This window comes from Alternaria atra, assembly GCF_907166805.1.
Source record: "Alternaria atra isolate CS162 genome assembly, contig: 23, whole genome shotgun sequence".
NCBI classification, from domain to species: domain Eukaryota; kingdom Fungi; phylum Ascomycota; class Dothideomycetes; order Pleosporales; family Pleosporaceae; genus Alternaria; species Alternaria atra.
The window spans coordinates 636,482-655,138 of NW_025091321.1; the positions used below are offsets into that span (position 1 = coordinate 636,482).

An 18,657-nucleotide genomic window follows, 5' to 3' on the forward strand; every position below is an offset into this window, starting at 1 on the left:
CCCTTCTAGTATTGTCCTTGAAAAACCGTATTACAATCATCTAAGACACAGCTCCAAGAAATTAGTATCAGGCATCAGGAGCATCCAACCTTATTAGCGCTCTTAAGAGTTTCGACACCCGTATCGCTTCCCGATGTTCACTTCAATCATAGAACTCACACTATTATAACTGGTCATGGCAAAACAGTACATCGAATAGCGCCTATTGTTGACAAAATCTGGAGTATCACCCAGCGATTCCCTTTGTTATACGTCGGATATCCGACAGCTGGTGTGCCTCGGAGCCTTCTCTTGAAGATGAGTTGATCCTCGGGACTCTAAGTGAGCGATAGCTTATACCAAGTATGCAGAACTATACATGTACCGATAGCTAATTCGGTACCCACTTCGTGATTCGCACGTTGGCCCGTATGTACTGTTGCCGAACCCCATTCATTGAACGTGGCACTCCAACTGCTCGCACGCATGTGTACGTAGATGCGCAGATACATCGTACACCCAGTAGCAGTGCTTCGCCTACCCAAACGATATGCAGCCTTATCTGCCCAACCCGTTTGGACGATTCACAGCCTGCGCTCGTCAGGCCATAAGGCAACTAAACAAGTCCGCAAGTCCGTAAGTGTGCATATGTCCAAGCCTGCATTCATGCAAGCCAGTCTCGCACTAGGCGGCCCACGCACCAATGGGAGAGTGCACTATGCTGGCTTAAAGAGCTCTGCTATTCCCTCAAGGGAAGTCCATCGAGTCGTCCCAGAGTCCTCCGTTAGGTTTCAGACGCTTACGCCACTATGGACGGCCAAATGCAGGAAGGTCCTTCAGATCTCCCCATTGAGTTCCTTGGGTTGACGAACTACCCCGGAGTCCTCCACAACCACGATCTCAATGTTAGCCCAAGAACATCCCCGGGCGCACAGTATTCGGAAGAGGATGAAATTTTTTTTTCCATATGTATGTAATGCCCAGTCGCATCCCTTTCACGTTCAACGCACGTCATCTCACGCATTCGTAACGGCAATGTTAATAATCCACTGCAGAACCTTCGCCTAGCGGTATCTTGTCTAGAAGCTGGTATCGGAATCGAATTGTGGGCTTTAGAAAAAGCATGGCCTGGCATATGTAACGAGCTATGGTGGTTTGATCAATTTCACCCCGGTATCCTTCATCCTGCTACGATCGCACCCATAAACGCCATGCAATACAACGAAGACGTCGGCAGCCAAAAGTTCACATTCGACTGTCCTGTCTTCGTTGCAGAGTCTCGACATGGCTGGCCACGTACCTGTAATAATGTCAAGAGCCTGAACATGACAGACCTGCGACGACACTTAACAGAACGAACGGGTCGTGGATACGCACCTCAACTAACATTTCTGAAGCTTTGTACTACATGTAACGAAGACTTCATCGACAGAAATGTTTTCGAAACTAGACATGGCTATCGGGGAGAACTCTGCAACGCCCGCCGACCTCAGCGTAGGGGGGCCAACGCGAAAGTGCAATGGGAACTGCTGTATCGACAAGTGGAAGCAGCAATGGCTGTCCAACGTCTTTCAACACGTATGGTACAGCTTTCTTTCGGTGATGGATGCCGAACTGACGTGGCAGGTCAAGAGCAGGTCAACACTGACCCGGCACCTTCACAAACTGACCTTAGCCTGGGTCCATCCGATTCACCCGAGCAATCTACACCTCAACCTGCGAATAACCATCCAGACGAAGCTATGCCTTATTTGACACCATATCAACTTATCTACGGCTCGGATTCCGACGAAGGAGAAGTGGTGAGAAGTTCACACGACGTAAGTTTTTGGTCGACCTAGGCATATTCCTATCTGATTGATATTGCTAGTAGACGTTACTGTCCTCTCCAAGTGGTCTTTTACATCGAGCTCCAAGCACTGGCAGAATACCTGACCGGCAGTCTATGTCTTCACTCGATACTCAAAAACAGTTGCCGGCACAGTATTCGGGTGGAGATGCGAGCTGCACGTTACGCTGGACTAGCCCCGTGCGAAATGAAGCTCGGGTGGATCAAACAGATGCTTATGCGTCACAAAATTCCTTCAAGTCTAGAGAATATCTAAGCTGCTCTCCTGCTACAAGGGAAACTTCAATCGCTAGCTGGAGAGACCATATGGAAACTGATGTTGCTGTGGATACTTACCTTACAGCTATTGATCAAACGGACGACTGCAGCTACGACTTCGTTCAAATGGATATTCCAGGGACGCAGCAATTAGCTGGGACTTCAGGTCAAGATTTGGAGCAGCAAGACGGGGATCAGCGAAATTTATCTCAATTCAGGGGCGATCCACCACTGGAAGCACAGCCCGGGGCGCAACGGGGCGCTGGTGAGCTTGCGTTACCTATGCGACGATGCTCTTCCACTCACTCTTCCATTTTCGAGGCCTCCTCGGTCGGTGCCCCGCACACCCACACACAAGAAACTCTATACTGTCTGGAGCAAGGCTGTAGCCAATCTTTCACCGGTCTTTATCGTCGAGGAAACTTAGCACGACACAGAAGACTAAAACACGGTAAAGGGAAACCATACGTTTGCGAAGATCTAACTTGTGCGAAGGAATTTCAGCGGCAAGATGCTCGACTGAAGCACTATAGGAAATGGCATCGTGAGCTCGCTGCTAGTAGTCCGTTCGTGCCCCGTTCGACGGCCTCAAGAACGGCGGCAAGAGAACAGGAATTCGACCTAAGCAATGTCTCTAGTTGGGTCGATTAGTCTCTCATTGATGCTCTGCTGTTCTCTAGCAGGGTGTTTGATGCACCAAATTTATATTGCCGTACTTATAACAAATTTCAAAACGAGTTGTTGTACCTTCTCATCATTATTGGTAAGGATTTCACCTTTCGCAAGTCCATCGGGGTATTTCAAAGTGCCCTTGGTAAGTTTCGAGTGTTGCAACTGTTATAGAAGTGGATGTAACATCAGGACGCGAGTAGGTAGGAAAGAGGGTTGAGGGTCACCATAGCGGATGAGAGATGTTGTTGTCGTCTCTCATACAGAAAACTCTCGACGATTCCACTGGACCAACACATGTCCCGAGCTTGATGCACGATGCGCAACTGATTGGACAGGAAGCTCTGGAACCAGCGAAGAGCCTACATGTTTGCCTGCTTACTGGTATTGATGGCGCGAAGAGCCATCTGCTACTGGACGTGCATGATTTGAGATTCTTGTCCCTCTAATAGTGGTTGAACTGAACCATTCACAAACCGCCACGAATTTGCCAAAGAAGCAAGACGGCCTGCAACTCCGCACAGTCGGTTCTGATGTTCGACGAATCAGCAGGCCTTGATTATCTGTACATCAACTGTTCAACCTTGTACATATGCGTCCAGATGAGTGTGCACATCCCTGGTAATCGCGCTAATTTAGATTACAGTTGTCTTGACAGGCTCACAAAAAGCAGCGAAGGACGATGGCTAATCGTACTCTTTTTAGAGATCATGTATCACTAGTACACTGAGTTCTCCCACGAACGTGATATGACCGTCGGTTGTCTCCTCCAATACGCAACATGTTTCTTACCATCGACTAACTCCCTTTCCTTCCGCTGTCCATCATGTGACCAACCCACAGCACTCCCCCTTCCCATGATACCCATGCCCACACAACTCTCCCGTCCAAACCCACGGCACACACTGTTCTACACTATCAGCCCACTGCACCGTACCGCAGTGACCACACCGCCAACCAGTTGATACACCGCCGCTAGCACCCGACGTGGCTTTCTCATTATCCCTTTCAAGACTCTTCTGTAGGGTGGAGTAAGGGTCGTTGTTGCGTTTTCGCTTTTGCCGAGATAGTGCGAATGAAGCATTATCAACAGTACCGGTAGAACCGGAGCTGGAGCTGGAGTCGGAGTAGTATGTCAAGGGCGCGACTGCAATGGGGCTGTTACTCATACTCTTGATCTGGGCTGAGTGGGGAGTTTGCTCAAAACAGTGGTGTAAAATCGCCGGGATTGGACTGCAGTGTATAACGGTCAGATCAGGGAAGTTCGGTTGCTCAAAGGGACCTTTCCCGTGTAACCCTGTAAGTGCCAGTGCCGGCATGGAAGAAGTTGCGATGCGTCAGTAGTGGTATCGCGAAGTACTGATGGAGGAGTTGTCGCGTTCCCAGTAGTAACCATAATTGACGCGTGCTTAATCCATTAAGCTCGGGATTAGTTTGGATAACATATTAGACGTGAATAGAGTAGGACCTTGGTGAGCGAAGGGGATAGATATAAAATATAGGAATGAGGGATGCGAGAATGGATCAAGGGAACCACAGCATAGAGACAGTATCGGATGTAATGGAATTGCAAGAAGGTGTTTAAAATGGACAAGGAGAGAAGAGGAAGACGAAAAAAACCTCTAGAGGAGCCTGAACGAGTTGGCTCTCCACAACATCCACGACCATTTATTTGGTTTCTCTTTTGAATAATTTCATTTCATTTCATTAATCGGGAGGGTCTTTTCTTAATTAACCTCTTTCCCCCGTTCTCATAAAACCATCTTAGTTCCTGACATTGCCCCTGATCTCATCGTCACCACCGTGGTTCTTGATGTAAGTCTGATTCCTCTCCTCGGGCGCGCCAACACCTCCGTGAGCAAAGTCACCCGCCTTGGTAGGTTGGCCGTTGGCCTTGATGGAGCCACCCTCGTTGAGCGGGATCTCGCGGTTGTTGCCTGCGCCACTGGCAGCAGAGCCGTATGTGACTTCTGCGCCGGGGAACTTGCCCTCTACGTTTGCGGTGTCGACGCCGGATTCAGTGGCTGTGAGAGTAGGTTAGTGAAGGGTTCTAGGGGAGAGTTTAAGAGAGAACATACCGGAGAGACCAACGCTGTGGCCCTTGGTAGCGCTTTGGCTGTTGAGGTCCTGCTCAGCCTTCTTGGCGATCTCGTTGACGTCGGTGTTCTTGTATTCGGCAGACATTGTGATGTTTGTTGTTTGGAGAAGTTTGAACTTTGTGTTTGAAGTGTGTATTGAAAAATAGAAACTTGGGTATCAAAGAAGTTGTTTGTGTGTATGTATTAGGAGAGTAAGTCGAGAGGGGATGTTATAAAGGTTTTGTGCACACTGCTAGCTTCATCGTTCATCGATGATGATGAAAGAGTGGTGGACCCTGATGATGTCACGACGACCTCATAACTACGGGCCGACATGTGAAGACCTTTCGCATTTTGGAAAAGACTTGCCGATTAGTGAAGGATCTTGTGAACGGGACCTTAAGAATCGTAGGGGCTTGTTGGTAAGTTTGCCGTGGTGGTCGCGTGCTGGTGGGGTGCAATGTAGACATCCAGGTACCAAATCCGAGCCATGACGAAACAGATCGTGAAACAGCACACCGCACGCTGAGGAAAAAACATTTCTGCCGGCACATAATGATACATTTGTACCAACATACACACCTGCATACGCCGTCGTTTCTCATAAAGCATGAAGTTCGTCCCTCATCAGCCACTCAAGACTCCCTCCAAACTTCATGCCACAGAAACCATGTCGAAGAACGCTATATAAACGCCATGCTCGCAAAGTGATATATGCGCAGGTATGTAAAGCGAACGAAATCCATATAACCAATGAAAATTTTTGTGCACATCCCGATATTACTGCTCTTCCTACTCTTCATTCAGCAAATGTCACATGACTAAGCGGTGACCGCTGTTGCAAATTGGTGCTTGGTTGTTGATGAGAAAGGAAACGCGCGTCTCCTTTCTGACCATTACTTTTAACCCAGCTCTCGACTGCAGTTTCTCTGGTGCTGTTGAGTACGATGCTGGGCTTGAGATTGGTCGCCTAGAAAATCTCGGAATCGAGACTGCTGCGGTAGCTCTGCAGAGACTCTTCATCGTCTGTCGTACTTGTCAGTAACTTTTCTCAGCCTCTACATGAAGCAGCGTAAGACTTACCAGCAATAGGCTTCCTGCGAACAACAGTATCCGAATGCTGCAGCGGACTCTGTGGCTGCGGGCTCTTGCTGCCCATGGGCCTAGGACCCGTGACTCTGCGCTGTGGGGTGCTCATACCATCCGCGGAACGGAGGTACTGGCTGCTCGGACGAGGCGAGACTACGGGTGTCATCTTTCGCGTAATGTCAGCATTGTTCGCCATCTTCTGAGGCGCGAGCTGAACTTACACGATGGCCCCGGTCAGTCTCAAGTGAGTAACGCACCTCTGCAATGGGTGCAAGAGGTGTCAAAGCACCTTGGCTACCGAATTCATTCGGAGAGCTGTACATCTGCCTCGTCTGGCCGTAACCGGCAAGTAGCTGTGGCGGCGGGATGAGAGGGCCATCATCCGGAATCTTAGGGGGCCGGGGTGGGCCGGCTTGCTGCTCTGAGGCAGATTGCTGGCTGTAGCCATCAGACGAGATTGGCGAGAGGTTGCCAGCATTCTGTTGAGCCGAAATACCAGACATTCGGTTCCGCGCAAGTGATGGCATACTACCCCACTGATCAAAGTCCGGGGATCCTATGCTTGAGCGAACAGGGTTGTAGATTTGCGCTTGGCTCTCCAACTGGTTCTGGTGACGACCGGTTGGCCCTGGTCGCGGCTGGGGGTGTTGCAGGTTCAACGAATTGCGATGCGCCTGATATTTGGGGTCTTCCATCTCATATTGATGCTCCTCAGGGATAAGAGGCGATGGAGAGCGTGCAGAGCGGATTGATGCCTGCTCTTCCCGCGTCAGAGATGTGTTGGACCGAAGCCTATCGTCGACATGCTGCTCGTACGGCTCTTCGTCATCATAATAGTCATCCAGAGAGGAAGACCTAGAGTGAGTGGATTGAGGTCGCCTCTCTCCAGACCCGCTGTTACGCGGTAGACTCTCAGGATTGGTAGAAGAGGTTGTCTTCGACCAGCGGGAGATCTTGGGGATACCAAAGATGGACGATGAGTTGGACTTGTGCTTGCGCTTTGGCGTGGTCTCGCTGCTCGATTCTCGCATTGTTCTTGACGCCTGCGGAGGGGTTCCTAGAGACCCACGCTTTTCCTGGAATGCTTCCTGGGTTGGCGTCGTCATACGCTCTGTGTTCTCGTAACGTGGATCGCGCTCATCGTACTCCTCATCGCTCTCTTCTCGCACCGTGCTTATACGGTTCGTTGGCACGACATCGTAGCCGGAGTGGAGATCTTGAATGCGCCGTGAGGAAGAAGGATTGGAGAAGTAGCCCGACTGGTCGGGAGAGGGCGCAGTGTTGGCACGGCCTTCTGGCTCATAGCCCGCATCATCGCTTGCTCGCAAATTCTCGTACGAGTTGAGGCTGTTCGTCCTCGCCTGCTGATCCAACGAGAGTTGGTTGACTTGCTTCAAACCCTCGACTTCACCGAGCAACTGAACTAGCATTTGCTCGATGTGCTTGATATCTCCATCTCCCTTACCAGAGCTCAGGCCCTTCAAGGCACGCCTGAAGACATTCTTTTTCTTGGTTTCAATGTCATCGTCTGAAGATGTGCGGTTGATACGGGGTGGCGTCATAGGTTGAGGTCGAGGTCCACCCAAGATCCTTTGCTCCGCCAGGTTGACTCGCTTGTCAGTGGTGTTCATGATCATGGTATCTTGGGTCTTGATAAACTGCTTCAGGTCGTCCAGCTGGTTGCGCATTTCCGCGGCGCTTCGGACAAGGGTCACCAGAATCTCGGTGTCGCGTGCATTGCGCTGCGCGTCGCGAACGGTAAGATGATCCATGAGCGCCACAATGTCTTTCGATTCGATGCGGTCCATGCCTTTGCCGGTAGCTGCGTCGTAGAGAGGTGAAGTCATGCCGTGCGAGTTGCCACTAACGTGTCGGTCATGTTTGGCACGAGCAGCAAACATATCAGGACTGCCAAGATCCACGCCATTGTACTCATCACCGTACCCGTCATCATCAAATATCTTTGAATGATTGCGGTTCTGAGGCGTGTACGCTTCACGTTGATTAGCCGACTGGTAACCCTCGTCTTTCCAGCCGGTCTGGCCTGACAAAGGAGTGCGGTTACTCTGCGCATAGCCTGCCTGCTCGTATTGTTGCTCACCTGGATAGGGATGATCGTATTCATCTTCTACGGTGGCCTGGTGTCGTTGATCAAACGAATCCGGAGTCTGCTGCTCTTGCCTTTCATAAGCAGCGGCAGCAGCCATGGCAGCAGCTCCAGCTCCGAGTCCGGCGGCACCTTTGCTGAACGAGGTGGGTGTACGCTCCCGCTCTTCTTGTCGGCTCAACAGCTCGTCGGTACGATCGTGGTAACCGTCTCCCCCTCCGATGGGCCCTTGGATGATCGATGGGTTGGTGGTCACATCTGAATCATCATCCATACCGTAGCCAATCTCGGGCATCATATCATCGTTGCCAACGGGATAGGCACTGTGATGCATTTGAGGTGCTTCAGATACAACCGATTGGCCATCTTCAGACTGCGCAATGCTTTGCCTAGGAGAATTCTCGCGAGCAATGTTTTGCTTCGGAGACTCCTCAGCATGTCGTTCCTGTGCCAGTGCTTCCGCCTTGTCGCGGATGGCGGCCCATCTCTGACCAGCAGGTACTTCTTCGGTTTGCACGTAAGCTGGGTTAGTGCTAACCTGCGATAGCATGCTCTTCTTGATCGGGCTGGAGGCCATTGACGATCGAACACTGATGGTGGATGGGTCGTGCAGAGACGCGACGGCTGACTCTACAGCTAGTGGTGTATGGACGTATTCAGGATTCGAGCCAACCTTGCGAATGTCTTGGAGATCACCTATCTTCTGTTCTTGATCAAGATACTCTACACCCGTGCTGTCATCGGTATACATAGTCATGCGGTTGTAGTTCACAGAGCTATCCTCTAGTTCTCGCCGGTACATCTCGTTTTTCTCGTGGTTGCGTTCGAAGAACTCGTTTGTGTCCTTGGGTGCCGTGGACTCATTTAGGATAGACCTCTTGCTTTCAAGAGTGACGCCCTGAGGCCGTTTGCGGGTACGTGCCGCCTTGGTACTAGCTGTTGAGTCCATTGATGCAATGGAGAGGTTAGACTCCCGTCGCTCGAACTGATGGCCGAGAGAAGACACGGAAGGTCCACTGCGGATGGAATGAAACCTTCGTGGTGAGCCTGTAGTCTGCGCGTCCCCCCGATAGCTAGCCTCGCTTTGTATCGGGCTGACAGTGTCACCACGTCTTGATTGCGTATCGCTCTCAATTTCATACTGTGATGCTTGAGGTTCAGATCGCTCGATCGCGCGGGCTTTGGCCGCAGCTGCAGCCGACAAACTAGCGTCGGTGACTTCTTTCGAGCGTGAGGTGTAGCTGCGATCGCTCTTCGGGGTTGCTGTGCGAACCTCGTTGGTAGATTTGTTACTATGCGAAGTGCCGAGTGTTTGTTGAAGCGCATTAGGTGTACGGGTCGGTGTACGTGGAGATGGCGAGATGTAACCGCGAGGGACCTGTTGCAGAGGCGTCTCAGCACCTGTACCTGTAATACCGGTGCTGACCGATGACCTCGACTGTGGTCTCTCCTTGGTCTCGGTTTCGGCGGACAGGATGGAATCGCGAGTGAGCTCGGATCCTCCGATAAGCTCGCTGCGGTTAAATGGTAGAGGTGGAACGCGTTCCTCATGCACACTTTCTGACACACTCTCAGATCGACTGCTGCGAGAGGAGCGATGCTTGCGGTGTTTGCGTTCTTCCTCCTTCTCTTCTCGTGAAGTATGGTGTTTGAGAGCGGCAGTAGTGAGACCAGCTCCAGCAAGCCCAATTAAGGCGGAATCTCGTTGGGACAGGGTCTTCTCGTCCTTGCTCTTTCTCCGATGAGACTTCTCATCACGGGTAGTCGACTCTGCGTAGCTTGAGATGGAGCCTCGACTGGATCGTCGCTCGCTTTTGCGACTTGAGCCGCCAGTCAGTGTAGTCCCTGGATTGTCACCATCCCTGTTGAGGACGACCTTGGGCTTGTTGCTGTGGAGCTTGGGTGCGCTCGATGATTTGGAAACACGGCGTCTGGATGGGTCGCGAGAGCGGTCGGATTCCATAGTCTCGAATGTGGCTATGCTGTCACGGTTGGCGCGGTCGAACTTGTCCATGTTCCTGGAGGTGCGGTTCTCTTCTTTCAGCGCATTCAGTTCGGGAAGAATGAGGCGCTTGATGGCATCCTCAACTGTGGCCAGTAGTTTGGGGTTGTTGATAGAGGAAGTCGCAGAGACGTGAGAGCGACGGTCGGCATTTGAGGAGAGTAGACTGGATTCAGTGCCGCTCGCTTGATCGACCTCTTTGCTCCTTCTGCGATGCGACTTGCGTGGTGAGGCGAGTTCGTCCTCTCGCCGCCTGGAAGCCTCTCTCGACTTTGTGGATCTGTCCTTGGACTTGATTGTACCGCCTTCTGCGGCCTGCTGCTGTAGCTTCTCCATGACGCGCTGTGTGATGCGGTCTTTGCTAAGGCTTCTGCTTCGGTGGTGGCGGGGTGCTTTTAGCGTGTCCTGAATGGCCTCTGATACCATGGATTCGGTGACTGCGTCCCGTTCTAGGCTTCGGCTCCTGCGCCGCGCGGGCGGGAGAATCTCTGTTTGGCCTGTCATACTGTCTGCGGGCATGGACGATATGTCCGAGGGCATAGGGAGGTAGCGTCCGCCGTCGCTAGAGACGTCGCTGTGGTCGGGCAGCAGTTCGATGTCGACGGGCGGGAGAGATGAGATGTTGGAGAGGTCGGAGTAATCGACTGTAGACCGGCGCGCGTCGTAGAATCCGTCGTGCGATTTGCTGTGGAGGGAGATGCGCCGGGAATAGGATGCGGCGTGGGAGTGGCGGGTGGTCTGGGTGATTTGGACGTGATCGCTCGCGGTGCTGTTCCTGCTCTTGCGGGAGGAAGGGGTGACCCTTACGCGCACACTGGGGCGCGAGCGGACTTGGCCTTCGGTCTCGCCTGCTTCGAAGTACTCGATGAGCAGCGAAGTCTGCGAGGGGAACTTCTTGTGGAGGACGCGGCTGCCGCGAGGCTTGGTGGGCGAGGTGGTGTTGATAGTAATGGGAGTGCCGTCTTCGGGGACGGAGTAGGATGTTCTGTCGGTGCGGTTTGAGACGTTGGTATCGACGTCGTCTGTATGGTTGTTTTCGTCTGAGGAATCGAGAGTCGAGGGTTCAGTAGGTGCCGGAAGAGGAGGTCTGTCTGTATCTAAAACCATCGTAGAATCTGAAAGATTCTAGAAGGTGGGGTGGGTGACGGAAGACATGCCTGGCGCCGTTTTCCTCGAGGACGTTATAAGAGGGAAATGTTGTTGTTTGAGGTGTGGGTGCAGGACCGCAATGTGGCTAGTCCACGTTTGCGCGACCTGGATGTTGCTGGTGTTGGGTGCGAGCGCGAACAGCGATCGTGGGTGTGATAGCGACCTGAGCGCGCGGGTGAACTGCGTGTAAGCGTGAACCAGGACGTGAGGCCGCCTAGTTGAGGTGCACTGCGTGCGACGCTCTGCGACAATGGCGAGCTGGGCGCCGACGGTCGTAGCGAAGCTTGCCAGCCAGTGTTAGCAGCTGGACGTGCTACCTGAGGATGCAAGCCCTTGGTGAGAAGGGGCAAGTCACGGGACTCACCAGACCAGACCGCGCAGACAGCTCAAAGCCGTCTCTCTGGGGTAACAATGGCTCTACAAGCTCCGTCGAGCTGGTGGAGAGGCTGTCGTGGGAACCAACTCCAGCTGTGGTGGAGAGAAAGCCGGGCTGGGTCGAGGCTAGAGAACAGCAATCCTTGTCGGCGCTAACACGGCCGAGGTGAGGCTTATTGACCTCGCAGATCGATGGGTTGGAATTATTAAAATATCCTGGTTTATTAGACAATAGCCAAATAGGAACATGTATATTACGTAGAATGGTATAAGAAGGCCAAGTCAACAGACATGCGACAGGTCGCGTCGTATCTTTGGGCTACCGTCGATACATCATGACTTGTCCACAGCCCAGCCACCCACCCGCGTCAGGGCCATTCAGCGTGCCTCAAGTCCCTCGTGGACGCCGTTGGCCATGCATATGCCGCAAAGTAGGCGCATGTTTCGAACCAAACTCTGCCCTCCTAGACGAATGCCCAACGAATGCCAGCCTTTGCCGTCCCTCCACCCGACTTCGCGCAGTAACGAGATGGCTGGTATCGCCAGAAGCAATCACGCCGCTTATTCTATTCTTACCCCTCCCGTCCCGCACCGACATGGTCATTATTGAAATCAGGTGCTGGCAATTCCTGATTTTTTACTTCACACTCTCATACCTAGATAGCCTGTCACTTCATATTTCAGTCTCACCGCCAGACTGTCAACACCGTCATGTAGGCCGTCTCGATACTACAACCAGCTAGCTTCTAGCACCCGTGTCGTTACCAGGGGTGATGTGCCGATTCCCCCGGTAGGCGGACGCATCCGCTTGCCTGTCTGGGCGACGTCATTGGTCATTTCGCTAGACTGACTTGCCAGCGCATCCCCCATACAATCTGCGGCATAGCTTTTTCAAAAACTCGTAAGGCTGGGCTGCGGCTACAGGTCCGTCAAGTAATATGCCAGAAGTGCGCTATGTTAGAGGATAATATTCCGAAGGATGCAGACGTGGTGAACTGGCAGTTGGCGCGACCTGACGATATTGCTCTTCTGCTGTCTCAGTGGTTGCTGCCCAAATGCCCTTAGTGCTCACCGGTTTCGTGGCGTCGTACTGCCAATTTCGCAGAGACATTCATTCATTCTACTAACACATTTTGTACATCAAGTTTGCAAGTTGCGCATCTGAAAGGTTACTGACGTCCTCGTGGGTGCTCAATTAGATCATGCAAGTAAAGCTATAAACCCTAGATCATTGCCCATATGTGATTTTGTACGCCAAACTCCCGTCAATGCCGTTCAACCACCATCTCAGAACCTCTTGCCTCCCCTCATTGGTCGTCGTTGCTGCTGGGGTTGACTTCCATATGCTCTCCGTCCCTCTACCTTCTTGTCGCGACTCAAACTTGCTCCAAGACTGATGTCGATGCGCGGCGGCGCTGAGAAGCCGAATGACTTGGCCACCTTGACAAGATCTAGCTTATGCACATCAAACACGGAGCGCAAGCTGTGAGAAGCATACGACTGGAGGTAAGACCGGTAGCCGTCCTTGGCGCTCTTGTTGAGGTAGTAGTTCTTGTTGATCAACGCTTCCAGCTGTGACTGAATGTTGAGAATCTTGTTCGAAGGCAACTCAAACTCCACAAGAGGCACTCGGTTTTCTTTGAGGAGCTTAAGGAATCCCACCTCGGAGGGCAAGAGGAACATCAAACTTCTGCCTTTGCCGTTGGCACCCCGAGCTGTTCGACCGACTCTGTGGATGTAGTCTGGGGAGATGTTAGTATATGCTCTGCATGCATTGCGTACGTTCAAGCTTACCTCGCGGATCATCAGGTGGGTCAAATTGAATGACCCAGTCTACCTCAGGAATGTCTAGTCCTCGAGCAGCAACATCGGTGCAGATGAGCGTGCCACTCTGTGCGTTCACAAACTCGAAGAAGCGGTTCGTTCGGGCCTGTTGTTTGAGCTTACCGTGCAGTCCAAGCACCGGCAGGTCGATGTAGTTGAGCAATTCGCTGTAAAAGTCGACTGATGCGCATGATGACAGGAAGACGATGACCTTCTTCTTCTGATGTTTCTTGAGGAAAGAAAAGAGGAGCCTGAATCTGGTGTCTGAATCGCACAGAACGTAGCCCTGCTCCAGTCCCTGGACCGTGCTGTGCTCAGCTCGGTGATCGACGTTGATGTACAGAGGTCCTGGCTTGAGCGAGATCCTTGCGAGATCCTCAACCTTGGTGGTCTGTGTTGCGGAGAACAGCATGGTCTGACGCTCCGTGGGCAAGATCTTGATAATCGACCTCATCTCATCCTCGAAGCCAACCTCAAGAATTCTGTCCGCTTCGTCGATGATGAGTGACCTCAAGTTCTTGAACACGAAGCCCTGTGTGTTGTGTAGATGATCGAGGAGACGCCCGGGAGTAGCGATGATCAGATTCAAGCCCTTCCTGATCTTCTCAGCTTCTGCGTTTCGGTTCGCGCCGCCGATACAGATACCAAATGTCTGGCTGTGTGACTCCATGAGCTCGCGGGCTACACCGAAGATTTGCAACGCAAGTTCTCTCGTGGGCGAAACGACTATGACTCCAGTTCCATTGCGCGGCTTGAAGCGCAATTGTGAAAGCATCTCGATTGCCGGGATAAGGAAAGCCAGCGTCTTTCCGCTGCCAGTCTTTGCCGCTCCAAGCACATCTCTTCCAGACAGCAGAGGTGGTATAGCCTTCTGCTGGATCTCTGTCATATTCTCGAAGCCCATGTTCTTGATGGAAGACATGGTTCGCTCGCTCAGATTAAGCTCGTCGAATCGCGTCGGGTTCGCCGAGGGCATGGTAGTGCCTGAGGGAAGGTCGAGAGCGTTGCTACCCGTTCCAGAAGGAAGTTCAGGAAGCTGGTCGTCGTTGCCTTCATCGTCTTCCTTGTCGCTATCATCGTCATCGTCGTTTGCCGCACTGGCCTCGGCGACAACCTCCTCCACTACCTTCTCATCTTCTTCCTCGTCACTTTCTACCTCCTCAGAAACATCCTCGACAACGGGCTCGGCTACGATGGCTTCCTTTTCCTTGCGCGCCTTCTTGCGCGCCTTGGTAGAATCTACGCCATTATGCGCTGGTGCGGCTTCTGCCTCAGCGCGCTTTTTGCTCTTGTGAGACCTCTTCCTCTTGCTGCCTGACTCGATCGCGGCGGGCGACATGGTGTATTGTGCGTCTTGGGGTACTGTGCAATGGCGCGAAAAGTTCGACTTGGAGCGCTGCGGCTTGCCAAAAGTTCTAGGACCGAGAAATAATTGTCGCGCTAGAGGACCCTGGTTCAGCGCACAGGCCAGCGTTACTGGTTCGTATCTTCACCGCGATGCCGAGCACACCACCTTTAGCTTTGCTAGCTGCGCTTTGTCAAGTATTGTCTATTCCAAAGAATATGTCATGGGCATCATCTGCATCATGGCGAATCACCACCCACGCATATATCTGGGGAGCTTTCATATCTCCGCCTACTAATATTCAGGAGGAAAAGTCCCGAGGCTGCATACGACGCGTGACATATACGGTGGTACTCAATGAACCTCATCCTATGTGGACTGACATCTATCTTCGTTTTTGGTCACTCACATGTGAACACTTTGTCTGCCTATCTATCCGTCTCTATCGAATTTGTTCTTCCATGTGCGCTAGAGCGTCATGTAACACACTTTTAGACTAAGGAGGAAATGATGCAAAGTTGCATTACCAATCAGTGCGGAGACGCGCAATGCCTTATATATGAGCGGAGCCTTATGAAGCAGCATCAAGCATTTTGACTATTTGAGTCTTCCAATCATCTCTGTAGAACCTCAAACTTGTTCGGTACAGAAAATCTTGATCATGGCACCCAAGATATTCCTGTACATTTCTCACCTTCATCACTTCCTAGATACACTGCTAATTCTCCCTTAGTACAGGAGGAACAGGCTACATTGGTGGCTCTGTGTTGCATACCATTGCAACCGCCCATCCCGAATACAACATCACTGTCCTCCTCCGCAGGACACCCGAAAACTTCAAATCCACCTACCCCCACATCGATGTCATCACCGGCGACTACTCAAGCGCCGATCTCATCACCTCAGCTGCCGAAAATGCCGACATTGTCGTTCACAACGGCGACTCAGACCATGAACCTAGTCTAAGCGCCATCATCACAGGCTTACTCCGCCGCCCAACCCCCGGCTACCTCCTCCACCTCTCCGGTACAGGGATTGTGTCAGACTGGGCCGACGAGCAGTACCTCGGAAGACTGAATCCAAAGATATGGTCAGATATTACTTCCCTGCCTGAAATCCGTCAACTGCCCCCTGCGGCACTACATCGCAACACAGAAACCATTCTCCACGATACTATTGCCAAGCACGGTGATAAGATCAACATAGCAATCATGTGCCCACCTGATATCTACGGCAAAGGCAAAGGACTAGCAAAGACCCAGAGTGCTTTCGTCCCGTTTTTCATCAAGGAAGTGAAGAACATTGGCGGTAAAGTGGTTTATCACAATCAAGGCACGAACACGAGGAGTTGGGTGCATGTTGACGATTTGATGCGTCTGTATCTGCATGTTGTGGAAGCTGCGGCGTCCAACTCGAAGGATTTCTTCAACGAGAACGGGTACTACTTTGCTAGCACCCAGGAACATTCTCAGCTTGATGTTGCGAAAGCGGCAGGAGAGATCTTACGCAGGCACCGTGTTATTCAAAACCCAGAACCTGTGCAGATTGGTCTGGAACAATTAGACTCCATGGCTAATATCCCCGGGTTCCCCAAATTGGCCAGGTATCTGTTTGCGAGCAACTCGCGCACAAGAGCTGAAAGAGCGGACAAAGCTTGGGGATACAAGGGTAAGGCACCGGGCTTGTTGGAGTGTTTGGAAGCCGATATACTAGATGCTGTACGTAGTTGAAGTCTGATTAGTGATGGGATGGTTGGCATACATATAAGTGAATAAATTTTCGAGAGAAATTACATGGGGCTCAGATATTACCCAAATCCTTCCACGCTTTGACTAATGAGAAGTTTCTTGTATCCAACACCATCATCTGAATTCAATCATCGCATACGGCCGTCAAGGCCCTGAAGGTCACGCTCTAAGTCGCTGCCGTTCCATCCACCCTGGTTGAACGCTTCTTGTGGCCTTGGGTCTTCATAGCCAGCGCGGTCGTAGTTATTGGGTATTGGGACCTGCGGCGCCTGGTTCGCCCCAGCGCCTGCACCGGGTTGTACGCGGACCATCTGGCGGAAGCGGCTGACCTCATCCAGAATCATCTTCTTCATCTCTGGAATCTCCTCAACGACCTCAAACTGGAAGTCGAATGTTGTCGGGCACGAAGGCTCGTCGGAGGCATCGTGCCAGATTTGTAAGTACCTGTGCTCTAGGGCTTCCTCGACTGAAATACGGCTCGATGGGTCGAAAGCGAGCATGCGGTCGAGCAGATCGAGGGCGTCCGGGTTGGCGTTCCTGAAAAGCGATTGGAACGAGATCTTCTGCATGTATGGTAGGTTGCGAACGTAGTCCTGGGCACGAGGCGAGCCGATTCGCGAGAGTGTCTCTTCGTTTGGTGTTCCAAGGTAGTGCAGAATTTGGTTCAGCTGGTCGACGTAGTCCCGGCCCTTGAAGAAGGGCTTGCCTCCAAGTAGCTCAGCGAGGATGCAGCCTACTGACCATACGTCGACTACGCGAAGTCAGCCATGAATCGAAATGTGGGGGTGACTAAGTGGGGTCCGCCCGTAGCTACGCAGACCCAGAGTCTACATGCCACCAACGAGGAAATCTGACGTGCACAAGCGGAACAAGAGGGTAACTACTTACTAGCTTTCGTGTAGCTCTGGAAACTTAACATAATCTCAGGAGCTCTGTACCATCGGGTGGCGACATATTCAGTCATGTAACCTGCGTTTTCCTCGGGATCCATGGAGAAACCTCTTGCGAGACCAAAATCGCAAATCTTAAGCTCGCAGTCGGCGTTGACGAGAAGGTTGCCAGGTTTCAAGTCGCGATGGAGGACGTTTGCCGAATGGATGTACTTCAGACCGCACAGGATCTGGTAGATGAATGACTGGAAGTGGGCATCGGTAAGCGGCTGACCAGAGCGGATGATGGCTGCCAGGTCGCACTCCATGAGCTCTGCACTGTGTCAACATCTCCCTACCAAATTGAGAGGGGAGAATCCATACCCTCATAGAGGTAACATTCGTTGAAGTTGTCTGGGCGGGGAATATCCATGTCGTAGAGACATGTTATCTGTGCGAGGGAATTTAGCATCGTGTTGGGTAGTCTACTTGTGGGACCGGGTGTTTCTTACGTTGCGGTGGCCTGGCAGGTGTTAGTAGTGTCACAGCCGACGGGTGCAATATAGACTTGCCTCTGAAGTGCTGGAGCAGCTTGATCTCGCGCAGGGCTCGCTTCGCAAGGATCTTCTTGCTGAAGACGTTTGTGACCTTCTTGATGGCGACGCCCTCGCCTGTCTGGTTGTTGGTAGCCGCACTGCATGGCACAATCAGTATTCGTATGCGTCGCGCCGCTGCTCGAGTCGTACCAGACGATGCCATAAGCACCCTGTCCTAGCTCCTTGGTCACATTGTAGCGCTCGTCGACGATGAACTCTTGGTTGAACACCTGAGACCTGTCAATGCGCATCCTCGGGTCTGAATGGTGGATATAACGCTACCTTGAACACTTTGCGGTTGGCGAGGTCGCCCATGGTGGCAGATGTGGCGGGGTAAGGGCGAGGGGTAACCAAGGCAAGCTCTTTCTATTCTCTCTCAAGGAAGGAAGTAACGATCGAGGTGGTCGTAGGAGTCGAGCAGCAGAGAGAAGGTGCAGGCGGCAGAGGAAGGTATGATATAAGGCTAGGCGCGCGGCCAATGTGATGACTGACAGGAGCTGCTTCAACACAAAGCGGGGCGGGCGGCTCTGGAAACCGGGCTGGCGGTGGGACGGTCAAAGAAGGCGCAGAGTCTTCACCGGGAAGTATGAAGCAATAGGAAAGCGATTGACAAAGTGACGATGCAGAAAAGCGGTCGTCCTGTGCCTCGTCGCGGCCTCCGTGAGGGTTATGGTGGGGTTGGTATCCAGTCGCAGCGCATACGAGGGGTTCACCTTGGCC

At 52.2% G+C, this 18,657-nt stretch overlaps 6 protein-coding genes across 6 annotated transcripts; 2 read left to right on the forward strand and 4 right to left on the reverse strand.

Annotated features, from left to right (window-relative positions):
- Positions 1-788: 788 nt before the first annotated feature.
- Positions 789-1,852, forward strand: ALTATR162_LOCUS3795 (uncharacterized protein; the record flags this gene model as incomplete). Its single annotated transcript, XM_043311403.1, has 3 exons — positions 789-884; positions 1,035-1,799; positions 1,850-1,852. The coding sequence occupies 3 exons, from the start codon at positions 789-791 to the stop codon at positions 1,850-1,852; spliced, it is 864 nt and encodes a 287-aa protein (XP_043167338.1).
- Positions 1,853-4,519: 2,667 nt separating this feature from the next.
- On the reverse strand, positions 4,520-4,939 carry ALTATR162_LOCUS3796 (uncharacterized protein; the record flags this gene model as incomplete). The annotated part of the gene is made up of 2 exons (XM_043311404.1): positions 4,520-4,779; positions 4,834-4,939. 2 exons carry the CDS (start codon positions 4,937-4,939, stop codon positions 4,520-4,522), a joined length of 366 nt encoding a protein of 121 aa, XP_043167339.1.
- Positions 4,940-5,803: 864 nt separating this feature from the next.
- On the reverse strand, positions 5,804-11,138 carry ALTATR162_LOCUS3797 (uncharacterized protein; the record flags this gene model as incomplete). The annotated part of the gene is made up of 3 exons (XM_043311405.1): positions 5,804-5,859; positions 5,917-6,088; positions 6,144-11,138. 3 exons carry the CDS (start codon positions 11,136-11,138, stop codon positions 5,804-5,806), a joined length of 5,223 nt encoding a protein of 1,740 aa, XP_043167340.1.
- A 1,704-nt stretch (positions 11,139-12,842) lies between these two features.
- Positions 12,843-14,718, reverse strand: ALTATR162_LOCUS3798 (uncharacterized protein; the record flags this gene model as incomplete). The annotated part of the gene is made up of 2 exons (XM_043311406.1): positions 12,843-13,297; positions 13,350-14,718. 2 exons carry the CDS (start codon positions 14,716-14,718, stop codon positions 12,843-12,845), a joined length of 1,824 nt encoding a protein of 607 aa, XP_043167341.1.
- Positions 14,719-15,385: 667 nt separating this feature from the next.
- Positions 15,386-16,454, forward strand: ALTATR162_LOCUS3799 (uncharacterized protein; the record flags this gene model as incomplete). The annotated part of the gene is made up of 2 exons (XM_043311407.1): positions 15,386-15,405; positions 15,458-16,454. 2 exons carry the CDS (start codon positions 15,386-15,388, stop codon positions 16,452-16,454), a joined length of 1,017 nt encoding a protein of 338 aa, XP_043167342.1.
- Positions 16,455-16,600: 146 nt separating this feature from the next.
- ALTATR162_LOCUS3800 (uncharacterized protein) lies at positions 16,601-18,252 on the reverse strand (the record flags this gene model as incomplete). Its single annotated transcript, XM_043311408.1, has 6 exons — positions 16,601-17,223; positions 17,361-17,675; positions 17,726-17,792; positions 17,840-18,035; positions 18,088-18,167; positions 18,220-18,252. The coding sequence occupies 6 exons, from the start codon at positions 18,250-18,252 to the stop codon at positions 16,601-16,603; spliced, it is 1,314 nt and encodes a 437-aa protein (XP_043167343.1).
- Between the last annotated feature and the right edge of the window lie 405 nt (positions 18,253-18,657).